Source organism: Colletotrichum destructivum, chromosome 7 (genome assembly GCF_034447905.1).
Source record: "Colletotrichum destructivum chromosome 7, complete sequence".
NCBI classification, from domain to species: domain Eukaryota; kingdom Fungi; phylum Ascomycota; class Sordariomycetes; order Glomerellales; family Glomerellaceae; genus Colletotrichum; species Colletotrichum destructivum.
The window spans coordinates 3,162,175-3,179,605 of NC_085902.1; the positions used below are offsets into that span (position 1 = coordinate 3,162,175).

Here is a 17,431-nt window from a genome sequence, read left to right on the forward strand (position 1 = left end):
TCGGCACGCAACTCGTGACCTTACCGCCCGCTGGCAAACACGCAGGCAGCGCTTGTCATCGCCACTATGAGGGGACACGGGGGGGTGGGAGAGGTTGGAGAGCAGGCGAGTGAGGGACGGACGGAACTGTTGGAGAAACACACACGCACACACATGGTTGGAACATGGATATGGATGGGAGGACGGATGCAATTCTTCCATTGGATGGATGATAGGAGGATATTAGGCTTTACAACCTCTAGCGAATCTTCACATCACTGCACGCCGTGGACGAATTGGCCAAGTACATAGGCTGCAGATGTGAAGATTCACTTGCTTGAAAGCCTCCTCCTCTTCTCTGCCTCTTCCTACCCGTCTATCTATATACCTATTTGCCTGTCGTCTTTCTCTTTTAACTATACTTCCACATCGTCTTCTCATCGACATTCGCAACTTCTCTTATCATCCTCTTATTCTCTCTTCCTCGCGCGCACGCACATATACATACACATACACACACACACACACGCCCGCGTTGCAACGCCTTTCCAACATGGCCATCCACACGGAAGGCGTGGCGGCGAGGTCCCTCCTCACGTCTGAGAAGCCGACCGTCGAGATCGTCGAGACCGTGAAGCCCCTGGAGCTCAGGACCGTCACCGACCTACTGTTGCGGCGTGTGGAGGAGGCGCCCGACGTCGATGTGCTGGCCTACCCGGCGACGGCGCGCGGCCGGGACGACTATGTCAACTACACGGCCAAGGACCTCGACCGGTTCGCCGATGAGGCGGCACGCAAGTACGCGCAGGCCGGTCTGTTGCCAGAGGTGAGCTTGTCCGGTCAATTATGTCGTCTTACTCGTGGGGTTTTACCCATGGTGTCTTGTCGCTTTTCACTCTAATTCATTCTCTCACTGTCACTCATCCCCTCGCTCTCACTCACTCTCACTCACTCTCACCCTCTCACCTTGTTTGTCACTCTCAATCTCGCTCTCATTTTCACTCCCACATTCACTCTCTCTCATCTCCTGTGAGAGACTCGCTCAACGACTACTCATCCAAGACTCACCCAAGACCATCATTCGCCCTCCACACCCCCTGAGGCTCCAGACTCACTGACAATGCCCAGAACCCCTCGTCATCCCAAGCAGAGGTCGTCGCCCTCTTGGCCAACTCGGACCTCAACTACGTCGTCTCCATGTTCGCCCTCTCGAGGATGGGCTTCGCCGTGCTCTACCTCTCGACGCGCCTCTCGCCCGAGGCCTACGTCAACCTCCTCAAGAAGACGGACTGCCACCGGATCGTTGTCGCGGACCGGTACGGCGACGCCGCGGCTCAGATCAACGCGCACTCGGACTCGCCCGTGTCGACGTTCGGCATCCTCGACAAGGCCGACTACGACGTCGCCGAGCCGTCGGGCGAGCGGTTCCCCGTCTTCTCGCACCCCAACGCCGGCCAGCGCATCTCCTTCATCGTCCACTCGTCCGGCTCCACGGGGCTGCCCAAGCCCATTTTCCAGACGCACGCCGCCTGCATCTCCAACTACTCAAGCGGCATCCCCTACCGGGCCTTCCTGACGCTGCCGCTGTTCCACAACCACGGCATCTCGACCCTGTTCCGCGCCATCTACGCCGGCAACCGCATTGCCATCTACAACGCAAACCTGCCCCTGTCCGGCACGACGCTCGTCCGCGCCATGAACGCTACGGAGCCCGGCAGCCTTCACTGCGTGCCGTACGCGCTGAAGCTGCTCGCCGAGACCGAGGGCGGCATCGAGGCACTGCAGAGGCTCAAGCTCGTCCTGTACGGCGGCAGCAGTTGCCCGGACGACCTGGGCGACCGTCTGGTCGAGGCCGGCGTCTACCTCGTCGGCCACTACGGAGCGTGAGTACTCGATTCTCTTCTCGTTCTTTTTTTCGTTCCCCCACCAGTCGAACGAACTGTTTGTGAGGCTAACACGGGGAACACAAAACGCAGCACCGAGATGGGCCAGCTCATGACCTCGTTCCGCGAGCCCGGCGACAAGTACTGGAACTACATGCGGCCGCTGGCCTCGGCCAAGCCCTGGCTGCGCATGATCCCCATCGCCGGCGACGTCTACGAGTGCGTCGTGCTCGACGGCCTCCCCTCCAAGGTGCTGTCCAACTCGGACGACCCGGCGCCCAACTCGTACCGCACCCGCGACACCTTTGTGCCGCACCCGACCATCCCGGACGCCTGGCGGTACCTCGGCCGGCTCGACGACCGCGTCACGCTTGTCAACGGCGAGAAGGTTCTGCCCATTCCCTACGAGAACCACATCCGCGAGCACGAGCTGGTGCAGGAGGTCGTCGTCTTCGGCGTCGGCAAGTCCATCCCAGGGCTCGTCATCGTCCCCAGCGAGAACGCGAGGGGTCTGTCCAGGGAGGACATCCTCAAGACGCTGGGCCCGGTCATCGAGCAGGCCAACGCGAGGGCTGAGGCCTTTGGCCGCGTGTCCCCCGAGATGATCGAGGTCGTCGACGTCGGCACAGAGTACCCGCGCACCGACAAGGGCACCGTCATCCGCGCCGCCTTCTACAAGCAGTTCGACGCCCTCATCGAGGACGTCTACCGCCGCTTCGACGCGCCCAAGGACACTGTGTCTCGCAACGCTGGTGGCAACGGCGACGGTAACGGCAACGGTAACGGCGGCGGTGAGCTCCTCACGCTCAACCTCTCCCAGCTCGAGGACCACCTGCTCGACCTCTTCCGCTCCACGCTCGGCTTTCCCAAGGTCGACAAGGACACGGACTTCTTCGAGGCCGGCGTCGACAGCCTCCAGGCCAGCACGGCGCGCGGGCACATCCAGCGCGGCGTCGACCTCGGCGGCAAGTCGCTCGGGCAGAACGTCGTGTTCGAGTACCCCAACGTGCTGTCGCTGTCGAGGCACCTCTACTCGCTCCGCACGGGCGAGTCGGTCGTCGACGCCGTGGACGAGATCGACGTCATGCGGCAGCTCATCGCCAAGTACTCGGACTTTGACGAGAGGACACCCGGCTCCGTCACCCCGGACGGCGAGACCGTCATCCTCACCGGCGCCACGGGCACCCTCGGCGCCCACCTCCTCGCCCAGGTCGTCCGCCAGCCCTACGTCAAGGCCGTCTACTGCCTCGCGCGCGCCTCGTCCGCCGAGGAGGCCGAGTCCCGCGTGCTCCAGTCGGTGACTTCCAAGGGCCTCGGCCTCTCGGACGGCGACAGGGCCAAGGTACGGTACCTCCCGACGAACTTGAGCCTGCCGGACCTCGGCCTCCCCGCGGACGCCGTCGCCGAGCTGCGCCGGACCCTCACCACCGTCATTCATTCGGCGTGGGCCGTCAATTTCAACCTGGGCGTCGCCAGCTTCGAGGCCCAGCACATCCGCGGCGTGCACAACCTGCTCAACTTCTGCCTGGCCACCGAGACGGTCCGCCCCGCGCGGCTCTTTTTCTGCTCCTCCGTGTCCGCGGCGGCCGGCACGCCGATCCCGGCCCGCGTCAAGGAGACGTACGTCGAGAACCTCGCGCACGCCCAGAACATGGGCTACGCGCGGTCCAAGGTCGTCACGGAGCACGTCGTCAAGGCGGCGGCGGCCAAGACGGGCATGGTGGCTAGGGTGCTGCGGCTCGGCCAGATCGTCGGCGACTCGGAGGGCGGCGTCTGGAACCAGACCGAGGCCATCCCGCTGATGATCCGCAGCGCCAAGGTGATTAAGGCGCTGCCAGCGCTGGAAGAGGTAAGTTCCCACATCCCCCCTCCCCTCTTCTGATATCAGTATATATAGAGACTATTCCGTACTGACAACCAACCACGCGTAGACCCCCTCGTGGATGCCCGCCGACAAGATGGCCCTCGCCGTCCTCGAGCTCGCACGCCTCACGGGCCCGCGCTGCACGTCCTGCGGCGCGGCCCCCTCGTCCCCGGACGACGAGGACGCGGACCTCGTGTACCAGGTGCAGAACCCGCGGCTCTTCCACTGGACGTTCGACTTCCTCCGGGCGCTCCGGGCCGCGGGGCTCGAGTTCCAGATCGTCTCGCAGCGCGAGTGGGTGCGCCGACTGCGCGAGTCGGACCCGGACCCGGAGCGCAACCCGACGTACAAGCTGCTGCGCTTCTTCGAGGACAAGTACGACAACGACAAGCCAGGACGGCAGGGCCTCGTCTTCGAGACGGAGCGGACGGGCCGGAGGAGCGCGGCCGTCGGCGATGGGTGGGATGTCGTCGGCAGCGGGCTCGTGGAGAAGATGGTGCGATGGATGGAAACGCAGTGGTAGTTTTTTTGCGTTTCTTTGGGAGGAGGGAGGATATACCATGTGTGACCTCATCAGCGGCGTTTCCGGCATCTTGTACAAGGAGGTTTTCATTTCGTTTATTTGTTTGTATTGTTTGGTATTAGTACGGACATGAAGATCATGAACAGATTGTTATCAACGGTTACTTTGAGGTTTGTCTTTCGGGGCCGACAGAAACAAAGTTTGGCCCTCCCCTCCCCTCTCCTCTGCAAACCTCGAAGGTTGGTGATCAGCAGTTGACTTTGATCAAGCATTCGTGAGAGACTTCCAGAAACGATGCTAAGTCTGAGACCGTCCAGGGTTCCCAGGCGAGATGCTCATGGGGTTCGCAAATGAGACGTAGGGTGTGTGGCTCTCAAAGGGGCAGTGGGAGATGCAGACTCGGTTCAATGCAGGATTCAGGGCGAGACATTTGTTTACATCTATTTTCAGTAATTCACCCGTATCCAAAAGCTGGTGAAGAGGGCAAACTCGACTTCCAATCTGGCCGGCCGCATCTCCGTGACACGTACATGAGGATGGGCCGATGCGTATGCAGGTCCCTTTTCCGGACGTCCGAAGACATCAAGAATCACCAATATTCAGCCACCTTCCCCCTTCCCCCCAGGTTTTAACGTTCTTATACTTCTGCTGCTGCCGTGACATTCTTCATACGCCAAAAGAAATAACATAAATCAGAGGGAAACCCTCGTGTATCACAGGCCGCCGCAGAACTCACATCCCGCCCGTCATGCGCCTCACAGCAGCAACAGCAATCGGACTCGCGGGCCTGGCCGCCACGCAAGCCAGCGCCTTCACGCCCCTCAACATCACGGCGCTGTCGAGCCGCGACGGCTACTCCGTCATCGAGTGCTGGCAGCTCGCCGCCGAGCCCGTCGAGGCGCGGGCGGCCCTCAACTACGCGGTCGGCGGCGACCTGACGCGCGCCGAGTGGTCCATCATCCAGCCCCGGACGACGGTGGGCGAGGCTTGGGCGCCGGCTGTGCAGTGAGTGATTCTCTTTCTCTCTTTCTCTCTCTCGTGCGAATGATATTCGTGTTCTCTATGGATGGTCGTGCTTCTTCGTCGTGAACCCCGGTGGATAATCCTAGTTGACGAGACCTCCGCAACCAGACTCACCGTCATTGTCAACGGCCTCATCCGCATCACGTCCCCGGCGCCCAGGAACGCGTCGCAGGCCATGCCGTCGCCTGGCGCCGCCACGCCGCCGGGCCAGACCGTGGCATATATCCAGCCGGGGACCCTGTCGTCGTCGGTCGTCATCGCGGCGGACCCGCGGAACGTGAGCGTGCACGCCGGCCACTTCACCGAGTTCCCCGGCGACGAGCCGACGGTGCTGGTGCAGGTGCCGTTCGCCGGGAACGCGGCGCCGGAGCACACTGTTGTGGGGGACGGGCCGTGTGATAGGGGGACCTGGGCGTTCTGACGGGCCCCGGGGGATCGTGACGATGACCGAGTTGGCACATGCCTCGGTGGGTTTGCTCTTGGGATCTCGGACCAAGGGGAGGAAGAGAGAGAGGGGGGTAAGACGAGGCTAGAGGCGGGGAGGAGAAGGGCTAGAGGAAGGGAGAATACGCTATTCATGCCTAGTACGCCACAGTGTCACGGTTCCAAAGTCCGGCGACTTCTTGAAAACGTGGAGGAGGGTACGAAACGTAATAGCTGGGCACCCACAAGTGCGTATACGATGTATGCAGGCAGAACCCGAGATGGATGGGCGTGGCCTCTTTGGTCCGCTTCGTCGACCGCATGGACCGCGCGGTTGAAGCTGTGCACAAGAAAGCCATCCGAAGTCTTGCCCTCCAGTCGGCCGTCCGAGGGGTGCGTTAAACCGTGATGAGTGAGTGTTTCTTGGGACAGCCGGGACAGCCGCGCTGTGAGTTGACAGGAAGCACGACACGTTTTACTGACAAGTCCAACCATGTACGTAACGCGATTCACGGCGAAGTCGCACCTGGAATCGGACCACCCGTCCTGCTTCCAACGTTGGTCCCGTCATCGGTCATGTCCGTCCAACGACGCGGACGAGCGCGGTTCACCGGCACGGGGAGGGCAAACCTGACGAGGAACCTCCCCAGGGCTTCCGTCCTCAAGGGAAGATTGTCATGACAAGCTTCGAAAGCACGACCGAGACACAGCAGCGGCCTCGGCCCTTTGTGGGTGGTGAGTAAGTATAGCAATCGTGTGTCCCCGTTACTCGCCCGTGGGCTGACGGTGTGACGGGGGACGACTGACGGCCCAGGTCGCGCGAGTCTGTGCTGCGACCCCCCCTTCCTCCCAAAAAGTCGAGACACAGCGCAGGATCGTCCTCTCTTCCTTTCTTTTCCGTGCGTCAAGGCCCGAAGTGCAGACGAATGGAGAGGGGAGGAGGGGAGGAGGGAATATCAAATGTCAAGAGGTGGCCCAGGGCCTCGGGACGTGACGCACGCCTCAGACCGTGTCTGTCCCTATTTCCGCACCGCAGTGATCCCGTGGTCACTGGATGGTTCCCGCAAAGGGGCAGAGAGTTGCATATTCTTCGGTGGTGACGATCAGGGAGGACCAAGAGGCAGGTAAGAAAAAAGAAAGCAACAATAGCAAGTCTGTTCACATGTACTTTTGTCTTTATTTCCGTAGGGAGAACCACAGCAAGTACTCCGCAGGATTGGGGGAGGCATAGGGCGTAGACAGCGATAATCCCGGGAGACACCGCAGCCAAGCCCAAAAAGGCATGCGGACCCGGCGAAGAGGGTGGTGGGAAGGGTCAAAAAGGTTCCAGCATGGGAGGTGAGAGGCATCTTGGTCGGCGGGGGGGGGGTCAGATGGGGGTCAGGCAGGCAGGCAGGCAGAGCGGGAGAGAGAGAGAGAGAGGCCGAGATAGGGACCACGTTCAGCTGCTTTGGGATGTGCTTGAGGAATGCGGGAAAAGAAACAAACGGGCAGCTAGTTAGCTCGGCGGTTCGTGATTGGAGGCCGTATGCTGATGACCAACTAACATACGACATAGACGGGCAGACTAACACACGTGCCGGGCTGACAACAATGGGCAATAGTACAAGGGAGGGGGCCAACCAGTCGGGAATAGCATACATGTCTCAACACGGCAGGGCCAGGCGGGGGGCTGGGCGAGGAGCGAAAGGTGGTCGATCGGACGGTCGAGTCGAGTCCAGAATCACCAGTGATGTACGGATGCAGATGAATAGACTGAACGGTTCCCCGTGAACGTGACCCCGTGAGCTCGTGGATCGTTGCCGGTTCGGGGCTGGCTGGAGGGCGAGGGAGGAGTCACTCACGGAGGGCCGGACGAGGGGGAAGAAGCCAAGCTTGGGGCCGTTTGATGGCGTCGCCATCGACCGACGTTGACGGATGCGCATGGGACGGACGACGACGACGACGACGATGATAAGGTTGGCGGCATGAACGGGGCTTCATCATGCAGTGGCGGAGCAACGCCTATGTCTTGCTGGTTCAGTTGTTGAAACCACGAATGCGTTTCTCTCTCATCGCAAGCCTCGAGTTGTGTGGTGGTGGTCTTTGTAAGTGAAGTCTCCAGGACACGGAAGCCGTGTTGGTTGGCTTTCGGGACGGGAGAGAGATCTCGCTTCTCCCGGCTCTCTTCCACTCACACACAAACACACAAACACACACACCCACACACCCACACATACACTCGGCAATGCACTCCTCCCTCCATCACGCCCAATCTCCCCCCATCTCACGATGGATGCACGCGTAAAGCGAATCGCGGCCCACGGGGTCGGGTATGTACGATGACCATCCACCCACCCCCCCTTTCCCTCGGCCGGGTCGCAGCAGGCGGCACGCCCATTGACGCGGTAGGCGGTGATTGGGCTCGTGTGAATCAGGGGGACGACGCGACGGCGTCCAATCCGGCGGTGGGATTGGGTTAATTAGCTCTGCAGTGGTGGTGGTGGCAGAAGTCTAAGACGGACGACTTGTGAGAGTCAAGCAGCCCTGACATGTGAAGAGGCGCCCGACGGGTGAGGCTTCTTGCATGACAAGCATGGCGCGTGAGTCCGGGCAACGGAAATAGCACCACGAGGATTCCGCCCAACCGAGAAGGATGCCGTGATAGTCCTCTCGTCCTCTCGTCCGTCGGGGCACAACAGCACACAAGACAAGGACACTTGTGTGCCGCTGCCTGCGCACTACTACCCCCTCAGATGACTTGGGCCCTGACATCAGCGTTGCCGTTCGGCGTGCTCTAGCGCCGGGTCTTGTTCTCTGGCTTGTGATCTGTCTGAGGGGTGTACTATGTAAGTGTACTCTGTATTGTGACTTGCACTGCAACGCCTCCATATCACGGCCGGCCTGGAGCTTCAAGGCAACGACTCCTGTGTCTGTCTCTTCGGAACTACCGTCAGGGGATACAGATAGAAAGAGTGTGTGTGTGTGACGAAGAGAGAGAGAAGAACAAACCGCATGAGAGTCCATAACTCTGTTGATCATTACTTCATGCCCGTCGCGTGGCGCGTGGTGACTCGACCCAACTTGGACAACCACCCACTCTCGGTGTCATCAAAGCTTCAACCGAACATCAGCCCTAACGAGCCCTCCTTTTTCGCAAAAGATTTCGCTTGTTTTTCTCTGTTTTCTTTCTGCCCCTCTTCTAGTAAAAAATTCCCCAGATACTACTTACTATCTGTACGATGTACCGTGTACTGTAGAAGTCGATCAAAGGATGGGGAAATGCAGATGCTTGACTCGCACGTAGCACACACCATCAACAAACAAGCACACGGTGACACACACACCAACTTCTCCGCCAAACTCCCATCCTCGCCCCCCTTCCCCCTCCCCGGCGCTCTAGCGACATCGGCGGCTGCGCGGGAACATCCCAGTGAGGGGCCGCCGTGAAGACTCATAGGGGAGGGGAGGTCCCTGTAGCGCGTCTCGCCTTGACCTATTCTCGGTTCTTGGCTATGTGTGTGTGTGTGTGTGTGTGTGTGTGTCGGTAAAAGCGTGCGATTTATCCTAGAGTGAGTCGAGGGCGTCAAGTCAAGTCAAGCACAAGCTCGCTTGTCACTCACTGTCACTGTCAGAGAGTGAAGGTACACACACACCACCCACCGTCCAGAGACGAGCCGAGTTCACAGTCAACCGGGAAGTCTTGCTGCTGGACGTCCACCAACGAAACCCGAGACCAAGCCCAGCAATCCCGCTCGTCATACCACAGACGCCGCTCACCAGAGTCGAGCCGGGGGCCAGAGCTACGATGTACACTAGAGAGAAAGCACTCATCATCCATTGCCTCTAGTCGCCGAGAGTTTAATCTTCCGGACTGCGGCTGCCCTCGTCAATAGTCGAGCGAGCTAGCCTCTCGTCCATCTCCACGAACAGCGCATCAAAGGTGGAGATATCGACGACACTTTTCCGGCCATCGCCCTCGTACTCACTCACTCACTCACTCACACAAACACACCACTCACTCTTCACTCTCTCAACTCACTTGCACAAACACACGACTCACATCCATTCGCAACATCACGACTCTGCCCGCCCCGTCCACTCTCACTCACCCGTGCGTCACCGCCACTCCGACCTGGGCGCTTGGGGCCTTTTACTCGCCCCAGACCCGACCTGTCGAGCCTGTGCCGCGATTCATCATCGTCAACGTGCGCAACACACTGCATTGGCCCCCAGGGACTCACCCACGATCCACCATCCCGCATACTTCGTACACTACGATACAGTGGGTGGGCTCTCAGCCTCTCAGTCTCTCCCTCTGGCTGGCTCACTAACTCACCTCGCCCACTTATACGCAACCTCCCACTCCTCCCACGCAAGCCTGCATGCACCACACACGCATAAGCCAAAACCCTGTAAAGCGGTGCAGTGAGTTCCAGACCACTGCTCGAATAACCGTCATGTTCCTAGGCAGGTCCGGATAAAGACCGAGTACGTATTCTGTGCAGTAGTAAGTACTGCTCAAGTCAAGTCCAGTCCGTTCCCGTCCTCGCCCAGAGAGGTTCAGAACAACGTTGGCTGCATGGAAACGAGCCGCCGCATTGCGCCTACGCAACGCACTTGAGACGACTCGGCCAAGAGGCCATTTTGGCCCATCATCGGGTGGATATCCGTGTTTCTGATGTTTCCCCCCTTCTCAGTTCCTCTGCCTCTCGATCTGTGTTTCTCTCTCTCTCGTCTCCAGTTAATCATCTCCACTGTGTTGCATCAGCATCGTCCTACCTACAGGCTGGAGGCGACAAACCACTCACTCCACTCACTCACTCCCCGTGGTCTAGAACCCAACATCTCCCCAAGTCACTTCCAAGCCTGACGCCGTCGTCCTCCCGAGTCGCCGCCATCTCATCCCAAACAGAAGCCGTTGAATAGCCCGTCGACGACTAGCCTGAGAAACCACTGGGCACGACGTCGTCATCTCAACTTTTGAAACTCTACGGCACGAAAGAATAAATAAAACATAATAAAACAAAATAGGGAAAAAGCTCCTGTTTTGGCCTTGGGACTCGGCCCCCCCCCCCCCCCCCCCCCCCCCTCGTTCCCCTTGCAGGTCACTTTCCCACTCTCACACTCATCTCTCTCATTCAATCACCCACCCCCCCCTCCTGAACATTTTCCAACTCTCGTCATCTCTGCCCGCTCCTTTGGTCTGAACTGAACCTCTATCGGGACAGACACCCGGGCCAGAATCGAACTCGTTCGGTCCTGTTCACCCCGATATAGCACTGCATTTTTCTTTTTCTTTTCTTAATTCATCTCTGTCCTCCTCCCTGCCCGCCCCGTCCATTCACGCAGCCTTTCTTCTCCCGCTCTCCCTCCCTCTCTCTCTCTCACACTCTCTCTTTCTGTGTGGCTTAAGACATTACATGTTGGGGGGCCTCGGGACCTGGACTCTGGACCTGTGAACTTGACATCGGCGGCTTGTCTTGTCGTCTCATTAACTGCGCCCACCTCACCTGCCCACCTGTCTTCCTGCACCTGCATCCCCTTCCGTCCTGCAGCTGCACCAACACCAACACTACCACGTTGGACTCTCACTCAACCTCACACTCCCCCCCCCCTCACTCGTCTGATCTTCCACCAGCCAGCCCATCCGTCAAGTTGTCCTGCTGCTCAGGGCTGCCTTTGCATTGCTTTCCTCCACACACCCCCGTCGACCCTGGTACCTCGCCCTAGGGCCCAGCCATCCATCGGAATTGTGATCCTTCTACGCTTCCCTCGGCTGCCAACACATATCTTGATTGACATTGCCATTGCCATGCTCCAAGTGGCATCCCGCATAAATCCAACGGTCAACCCAGTCCCCTAACCCACTTGCGCCAGCAGAGAACCCAATCAACACTGAACCGGGCGGGACGACATCGTGGACTCATCCCAGCAGGCATAGCAACAGACATCATCGAGCGACGCATAGCCGTCTTGTCTCTGTCTCTGTATCCGTACTTACATACTCTTCCCACCTTGCCTCCCGCCGCTTCTACTTCTTGTCCTGTTCTCAAAATCTCTATTCTATCTCTCTTTCTCTCTCATCGACACCGCACGCCCGCAGAACCTGGTGATACAAGGACGGATAGAAGAAACAATACAAGTCGAACAGGGCTCTGTATCCGTACAACTCCAACTCACGAGCGACCCCCGTCATCCCCCATTCCTCAGCAAGACATCCCAGGTCCCAGCTGCTGCAGCACCACGAGACCCCCCGTCGGCGCCTCACCGCAACATCCTGATCCAATCACGGACGCCTAGCCCGCCCACGACGGCATTTTCCCCCTGCCACCCATCGGCCAGCTCGACCAGGGGGGGGAGAGGGGTTGATCACCAAGACCTCACCATCACCAAACAAAAAAGTAGAAGCAACACAGGCCCAGTCCTCCTCCGGTTTACATCTACGAACCGTTCATAGTCCATCGCGCGCCCCCCACTCCTTTCTACTTAGGCCCCGTAAGAAGGACCTGCATCTGCTCCAGAAGCACTGCAAAACAACGCCCACTCACTCACTTCAATCACTCACTTTTTTGCGTTTGTCCACTTCCTCGCAGGAAAGCGACAGGGGGGTTGGGGGAAAAAAGAGACGATACGGTTTGTCGTCAGATCAACATTCAGAGAAACGGGGGACCCTCGCCGGAGGGGTCTAAGTTTTTTTTCTGCTTCCATTGACCGCAACTTCTGATACATACCTAACCATACCGCTCCTCGAATCTCGTCCTCATCTCCGCCCTTTCTCGTCATCTCGTCAAACACTTTATTTAATTCGACGTGTCCGCCCCTGGGAGGCCCTCCGCAAGCGAGATCTCCCCCTCTCTCCCCCTCACCCACTTCAATCTATCTCGTCCTGGTCTCAGACGCCGTTTACCTTCGCAGCTCGCAGCTTGGTTACTAAAAGCTCGCTCGTCGGCATCGCTGTTCTCGTCAACCACGACTTTCACACACACACACACACACACACACACATACTCTCTCACTCAACCACAGCTCACTCACATACCCACACTCATCCGCATCCACACGCAATACGCCCTCCGCTATCGCCCGCTCACTGCGCCGCTCAGCGTTCTCGATCAAGTGAGGGGGGATAATCCTCCGATGGATCCATGCCGGGGATTCGCAATCGTATTGTTCTGAGTTCTGCAGCATTCGCATACCCCTTTTAGTCCTTACACCTTTTGGAAGAAGCCAACAGCATCTTCACCTCGGTGTTCAACTGCTTCTTCTCGTGGTCGGCTCACTCCGTGCCCACAAAAAACACTTTAACATACATCACATCTACATACACATACGCCGCAATCATGTCTCGCCTCTCACCCTTCCCGTCTGAAATGACGTTCCGCACCGACTCCCGCGCCAGCGACAGGACGTACTACACCTGCGCCTACCAGAGCTTCAACGATGTCGAGCTCTACGCCCCCGGCTCCCCGCCGTCTCAGAACCCTGTCTACACACCGGCTCCGGTCCGGACCCCGGCGCCGGCCCAACAACAACCACAACAGCAACAACAACAACATGACCATCAACAACACTCCCAGCACAAATACAAGGACCCCGAGCCGGCAGAGATGCGCCGGCAGGACTCGGGCTACGAGTCCCTCCCGCCACGCTCCTCCTTTTCCAACCCCCGCCGCACATCGACCGCATCGTCCTCCCAGTCCTCCTCCAACAATAACAACAGCAACAGTCATTCGGGCTCGCAACCCCGGCCCCGCGGCCGCCCGACCATCCGCCGCGCGCCCAAGACGAGCCCGTACCCCACGACCGCCCGCACCAGCGGCAGCAGCCTCTATCGCCCGCAGCCGCACGCTCAGCCGCCCGTGACCTTCTTCCACTTCCCCGCGCACCCGACCGACGTCGAGCTCGCCGCGAGGCGTCCCCGCGAGGACCTCGAGCTCGACCAGCGACGGCTGCTGCCCTCACCCGGCCGGGTCAGCGGGGAGCAGGGGGGCCCGGAGGAGGGTGCGGCAGGCTGCGCTGAGGTCGCCGCGCCGCTGCCGCCGCAGGCCACGCACTACTGGACGAGCGACCGCACGCGGCGGCTCGAGTACGCCGCCATCGACGCCGCGAGCCGGGGCGTCAAGGGCTGGGTCCGGAGGCACCTCGTGCCGGACTGCTTCGTCCCCAAGGAGAAGCACGTTGCCTTTGACGACGACACGGGCAGCGTGCGGCGCTACCGCCTCGAGCTCGACGAGGAGGCGCCCTGCGAGAAGGGCCGGTGCGGAGGCCGCAGGAGGAGCTGGTTCGGCTTCAAGCGCTCCAAGACGGCCTGATATCGACGTTCGTGATGCCATCACGGCGGTTCTCTGGTTTTGGTTTTTTTCTCATGTTTTTTTTCTTTTCTTTTTTCATCATGGTGTTGACGCGGCTTCGTTTTTAACGGATCATGGAGGAATCTGGGGGGGCGGTATGGGATTTTTGCATCAAAGTCGGGCGCGGCACTCGCACACAGAGCGGCTGGGAAAGTGGTCTGCATTGGCGTTCTATACCCAGCATTTGGTACCGTTGGATTTTTACTTTCATTTTCTTTCTTTCTCCCATGGCTTAATCTTGTTTTTAATGTTTTTGTTGACCGATGGCGGTCTCGTCTCGCAGATGAGTGAGAGACAGACAGAGAGAGAGAGAGAGAGAGAGGGTGAGAGAGGAAAGGCACATCAGGTTTAGTTTTATTTTTTCCAAGCATCAGAATGGCATAGCGACGCATAGATGATCATAGACGACGGGACAAGACCGATCGATGGGAGAGCCCAAGGGGCGTCTCAAGGAGAGGGAGGGCATATGGGGCCATGTCATTTTGAGGACTACGGAACTCGTATACAGACTGGAACAGCTGTTAGCCTTAAGCAAACCGAGAATGACACCTGAACAGATATCCCCAGATCCCACATTTTGCGGTATTAGTGACCGACCGGTCTCTCGAGTGAGGCTCCGTTCGTCTGATCTGGCTTCTGCCATCCGATCATGAGGTGCCGGCTTCGGGGGGCCACCATCGTGTAGTTCACACACCGCCAGTCCCCGGACCCATAGGTCAAGGGCTAGGGTAGAGGTCCAGAGGACGCTATTATGGATGCTCTGGGAGACCGGCGCCCTTCCGCTCGGGTCCGGAATACACACGCGGACCGGCCCGGGTCAGCCGCCGTTCCGGATAAAGAGGCGGTGAAGCTTCAGGGTCTTCCAACGACACGCGAGGCATCCCAAGTCATCGGGTAGCGAGTCAGTGGTCCCCCCAAGAGGCTCGAACGTGGGGGCAGAGTCGATCCGATGGAGTTGGACTCTATAACATTGGGTCTCCACGGTACGGATGCACACGCAACGATGGCCCACGAGGTGATGCTGGTTTGTGAGGCTGGTATAAAGCCATAGTTCTCTCCTGTCGATCTTATGCAGCGCTTGCGGCTGTCTTGTCTGACAGAGGTCCAGCCCGTCCGCCGCCTTGGCCTCTTTCTTCACCGCCTATCAACTTGACCTCTTGTGCATCACCAGTGCATTCCAACGACGCATATCTCCATCTGCACAAGCACCGCCATCTCCCCGCCGATCCAACCGACCATCCTCGATCTCAACAATCTCATTTTCAAATCTCGGCGCACTCCATCATAGCCGAGTGCCGTCGCTAGACCTGACCCGTCGATGCCCTCTAATTCTGCCGCGGTGCTGCAATTGTCCATATAGTCCGGCGTTGGAGAGCGCGATGCCTGCCGTCGTCCATAATCATTCATAAGATCGGGCGCATATTGTAGCCCAGTTCGATATGGTTCCCCCAACGACCTCTCCATGACCTCTCCTTGAATCGAGGCCCGCCATGACCCCCACGGCCCCGGCGGTGACGCGGGGCATGTTGAGGCTGCTCTCGCCCGCCTCGTTGTGAAAACGTTGGCGGATCCAGTCTAGAAGTGCACCTGGATCTGTGGTCAGCTGACTGTCTCAGAGTTCGATAGTTGCATTGTGATTACAGATACCGGGAATGGCTTGGTGGTTGCAGTCTTCTTGCCATTGGAGGACTGCTTCTTGCGAAGGTCAACGGCCTGCTTCTGCATAAGTCTCACATAGCGGTGGCATCCTCCTCCTTCCCCACGCCCTCCAGTACCTCCAGTCGATCCTGGAGTACATAATCGGACTCTGGCGGTGGATCGACTGAGGCTGTTTCCTACTGGCGTTGTTGTTGTTGTTGTTGTTGTTGTTGTTGATAAACAACGGCGGGTCCAACCTCAGGCTTTTCCAGTCCAAGCCAGACGGTGTCGAACCAGGTTCATCTGTCGGCCTTGTTGGGCGGTGGGCCTGTGAAGTGTAGTTTTCCAGAATCTCATAGTAGCGTTGGTCGGGTAAGCTGTGAGCATGCCTGCTGGGAGAGAAATTCGGCGCTCGCCTCCTTGAGCCCATCTCATTGTACCATGTCATGTGTACAAAAGACCTATGAGAATTGTCCTGGCTAAGATTTCCAGTTCATCCTGTTGAATCTAGAATATAAAGGTCTTGTGGCTTCAACGAAGCCGGGTTGTCGATATCTCGAAACGTCTAAACTTGTTCACCAATTTCAACCTTCCAGGCCTTTTTCTCATTCAGGCACATTTTGTCCAAATTTCATCAGTAAGAGAATCAACGGAAAACCGAGACATGAGTGAGCTTTGTGTTCATGATCGACCATGATATGATCCGCCTTACTCTTGCAAATCAAGAATCCAACGATAAAACGATATCGGCCAGAAATGAAAGCATCTCATGAAGAACGAGCAAATTGGAATGTCAGGATCATGGTCTCCAGACTGAGCTTCCGAAACAACAAATGGGGTGGAGGATAGACATTCACGCCGACGTTGAAGAATCAAAGCTCGCCTTCTTGACCTTTGGAATTTGCTCTTCTTTCTCTACGATAGTGACGCTAGAATCGTCATACATTTGAAAAAAATGCTGCAACTAAGCAGGAAGGCTTGCCCAGCAATCGATGTTGTTGACACGGCCGTGCGGCAGTTGCAACCCGTTTGCGCAGTGGAAGACGGCAAATCCTTCATGGTCAGGATACCTCAAGAGCATCTTTCCCGGCGTCTAACAAACAATGACATCAGGTATGAGCGAAATATAAATATGGGTAGGACGATGATGCAAAAGGCTCGGGCTTACTCGCTGGAAATGACCGGCTGGTAATAGGAGACAAGGCGGGGCGCCAACAATCGATAATATGTTATCCAAGTAGCTTTTGACTTCGTAGGTCATGGTATCCCCCTTTTAATATGTGTTGTTACTTAACCTGTTAGATACGTGTTTTAATCTGGCTTTGCTGTTGGCTTTATCTAAGCCATATTAGATCTGCTCGTTTTCTAAACTCATAATGTATCGTTGTGGAAATTGTCTTGGTTTATTGGGGGATTCATACAGATGGCATTGCACCTTGGGCGTCTCAACCTCTAGCTAAATACACTGCTATACCTGAGAATTTGTTTTCTCTCTCATTGAAGGTATCGAACTTCAATGACGCGGAGTTAAAAGTCTTGGATTTGTGTTTATTCATTGTTACTTTGAACAGTATTGCGCAACTCCGACAGAAGCCGTCGCGAAGGAGGCCACTGGCCTGGCCACAGAAGCTACAGCCAGATCCCAAATCGCAGGACCTTCGAAAGAACGCCGGTTGAGCCTGGGCCGAAATTGAAGACGACGCGTTCCTGTGGAGACAGGGAGCGAATGGGTCGACGCCAGCAGCTTGGGTAACAGCTCTGCCTC

At 57.9% G+C, this 17,431-nt stretch overlaps 5 protein-coding genes across 5 annotated transcripts; 4 read left to right on the forward strand and 1 right to left on the reverse strand.

Moving 5' to 3' along the window:
* The first annotated feature begins 104 nt into the window (after positions 1-104).
* CDEST_11504 (Putative AMP-dependent synthetase/ligase domain, phosphopantetheine binding ACP domain, AMP-binding) lies at positions 105-4,433 on the forward strand. The gene is made up of 4 exons (XM_062927660.1): positions 105-805; positions 1,108-1,862; positions 1,956-3,711; positions 3,794-4,433. The coding sequence occupies exons 1-4, from the start codon at positions 533-535 to the stop codon at positions 4,247-4,249; spliced, it is 3,240 nt and encodes a 1,079-aa protein (XP_062783711.1). The 5' UTR covers positions 105-532; the 3' UTR covers positions 4,250-4,433.
* Positions 4,434-4,675: 242 nt separating this feature from the next.
* Positions 4,676-5,313, forward strand: CDEST_11505 (uncharacterized protein). The gene has a single exon (XM_062927661.1). The coding sequence runs from the start codon at positions 4,998-5,000 to the stop codon at positions 5,256-5,258; it is 261 nt and encodes an 86-aa protein (XP_062783712.1). The 5' UTR covers positions 4,676-4,997; the 3' UTR covers positions 5,259-5,313.
* Position 5,314: 1 nt separating this feature from the next.
* Positions 5,315-5,700, forward strand: CDEST_11506 (uncharacterized protein). Its single transcript, XM_062927662.1, has one exon. The coding sequence runs from the start codon at positions 5,316-5,318 to the stop codon at positions 5,691-5,693; it is 378 nt and encodes a 125-aa protein (XP_062783713.1). The 5' UTR covers position 5,315; the 3' UTR covers positions 5,694-5,700.
* A 5,631-nt stretch (positions 5,701-11,331) lies between these two features.
* Positions 11,332-14,090, forward strand: CDEST_11507 (uncharacterized protein). The gene has a single exon (XM_062927663.1). It carries the CDS (start codon positions 13,018-13,020, stop codon positions 13,987-13,989), a length of 972 nt encoding a protein of 323 aa, XP_062783714.1. The 5' UTR covers positions 11,332-13,017; the 3' UTR covers positions 13,990-14,090.
* A 1,337-nt stretch (positions 14,091-15,427) lies between these two features.
* CDEST_11508 (uncharacterized protein) lies at positions 15,428-16,114 on the reverse strand (the record flags this gene model as incomplete). The annotated part of the gene is made up of 2 exons (XM_062927664.1): positions 15,428-15,615; positions 15,763-16,114. 2 exons carry the CDS (start codon positions 16,112-16,114, stop codon positions 15,428-15,430), a joined length of 540 nt encoding a protein of 179 aa, XP_062783715.1.
* Positions 16,115-17,431: the final 1,317 nt, after the last annotated feature.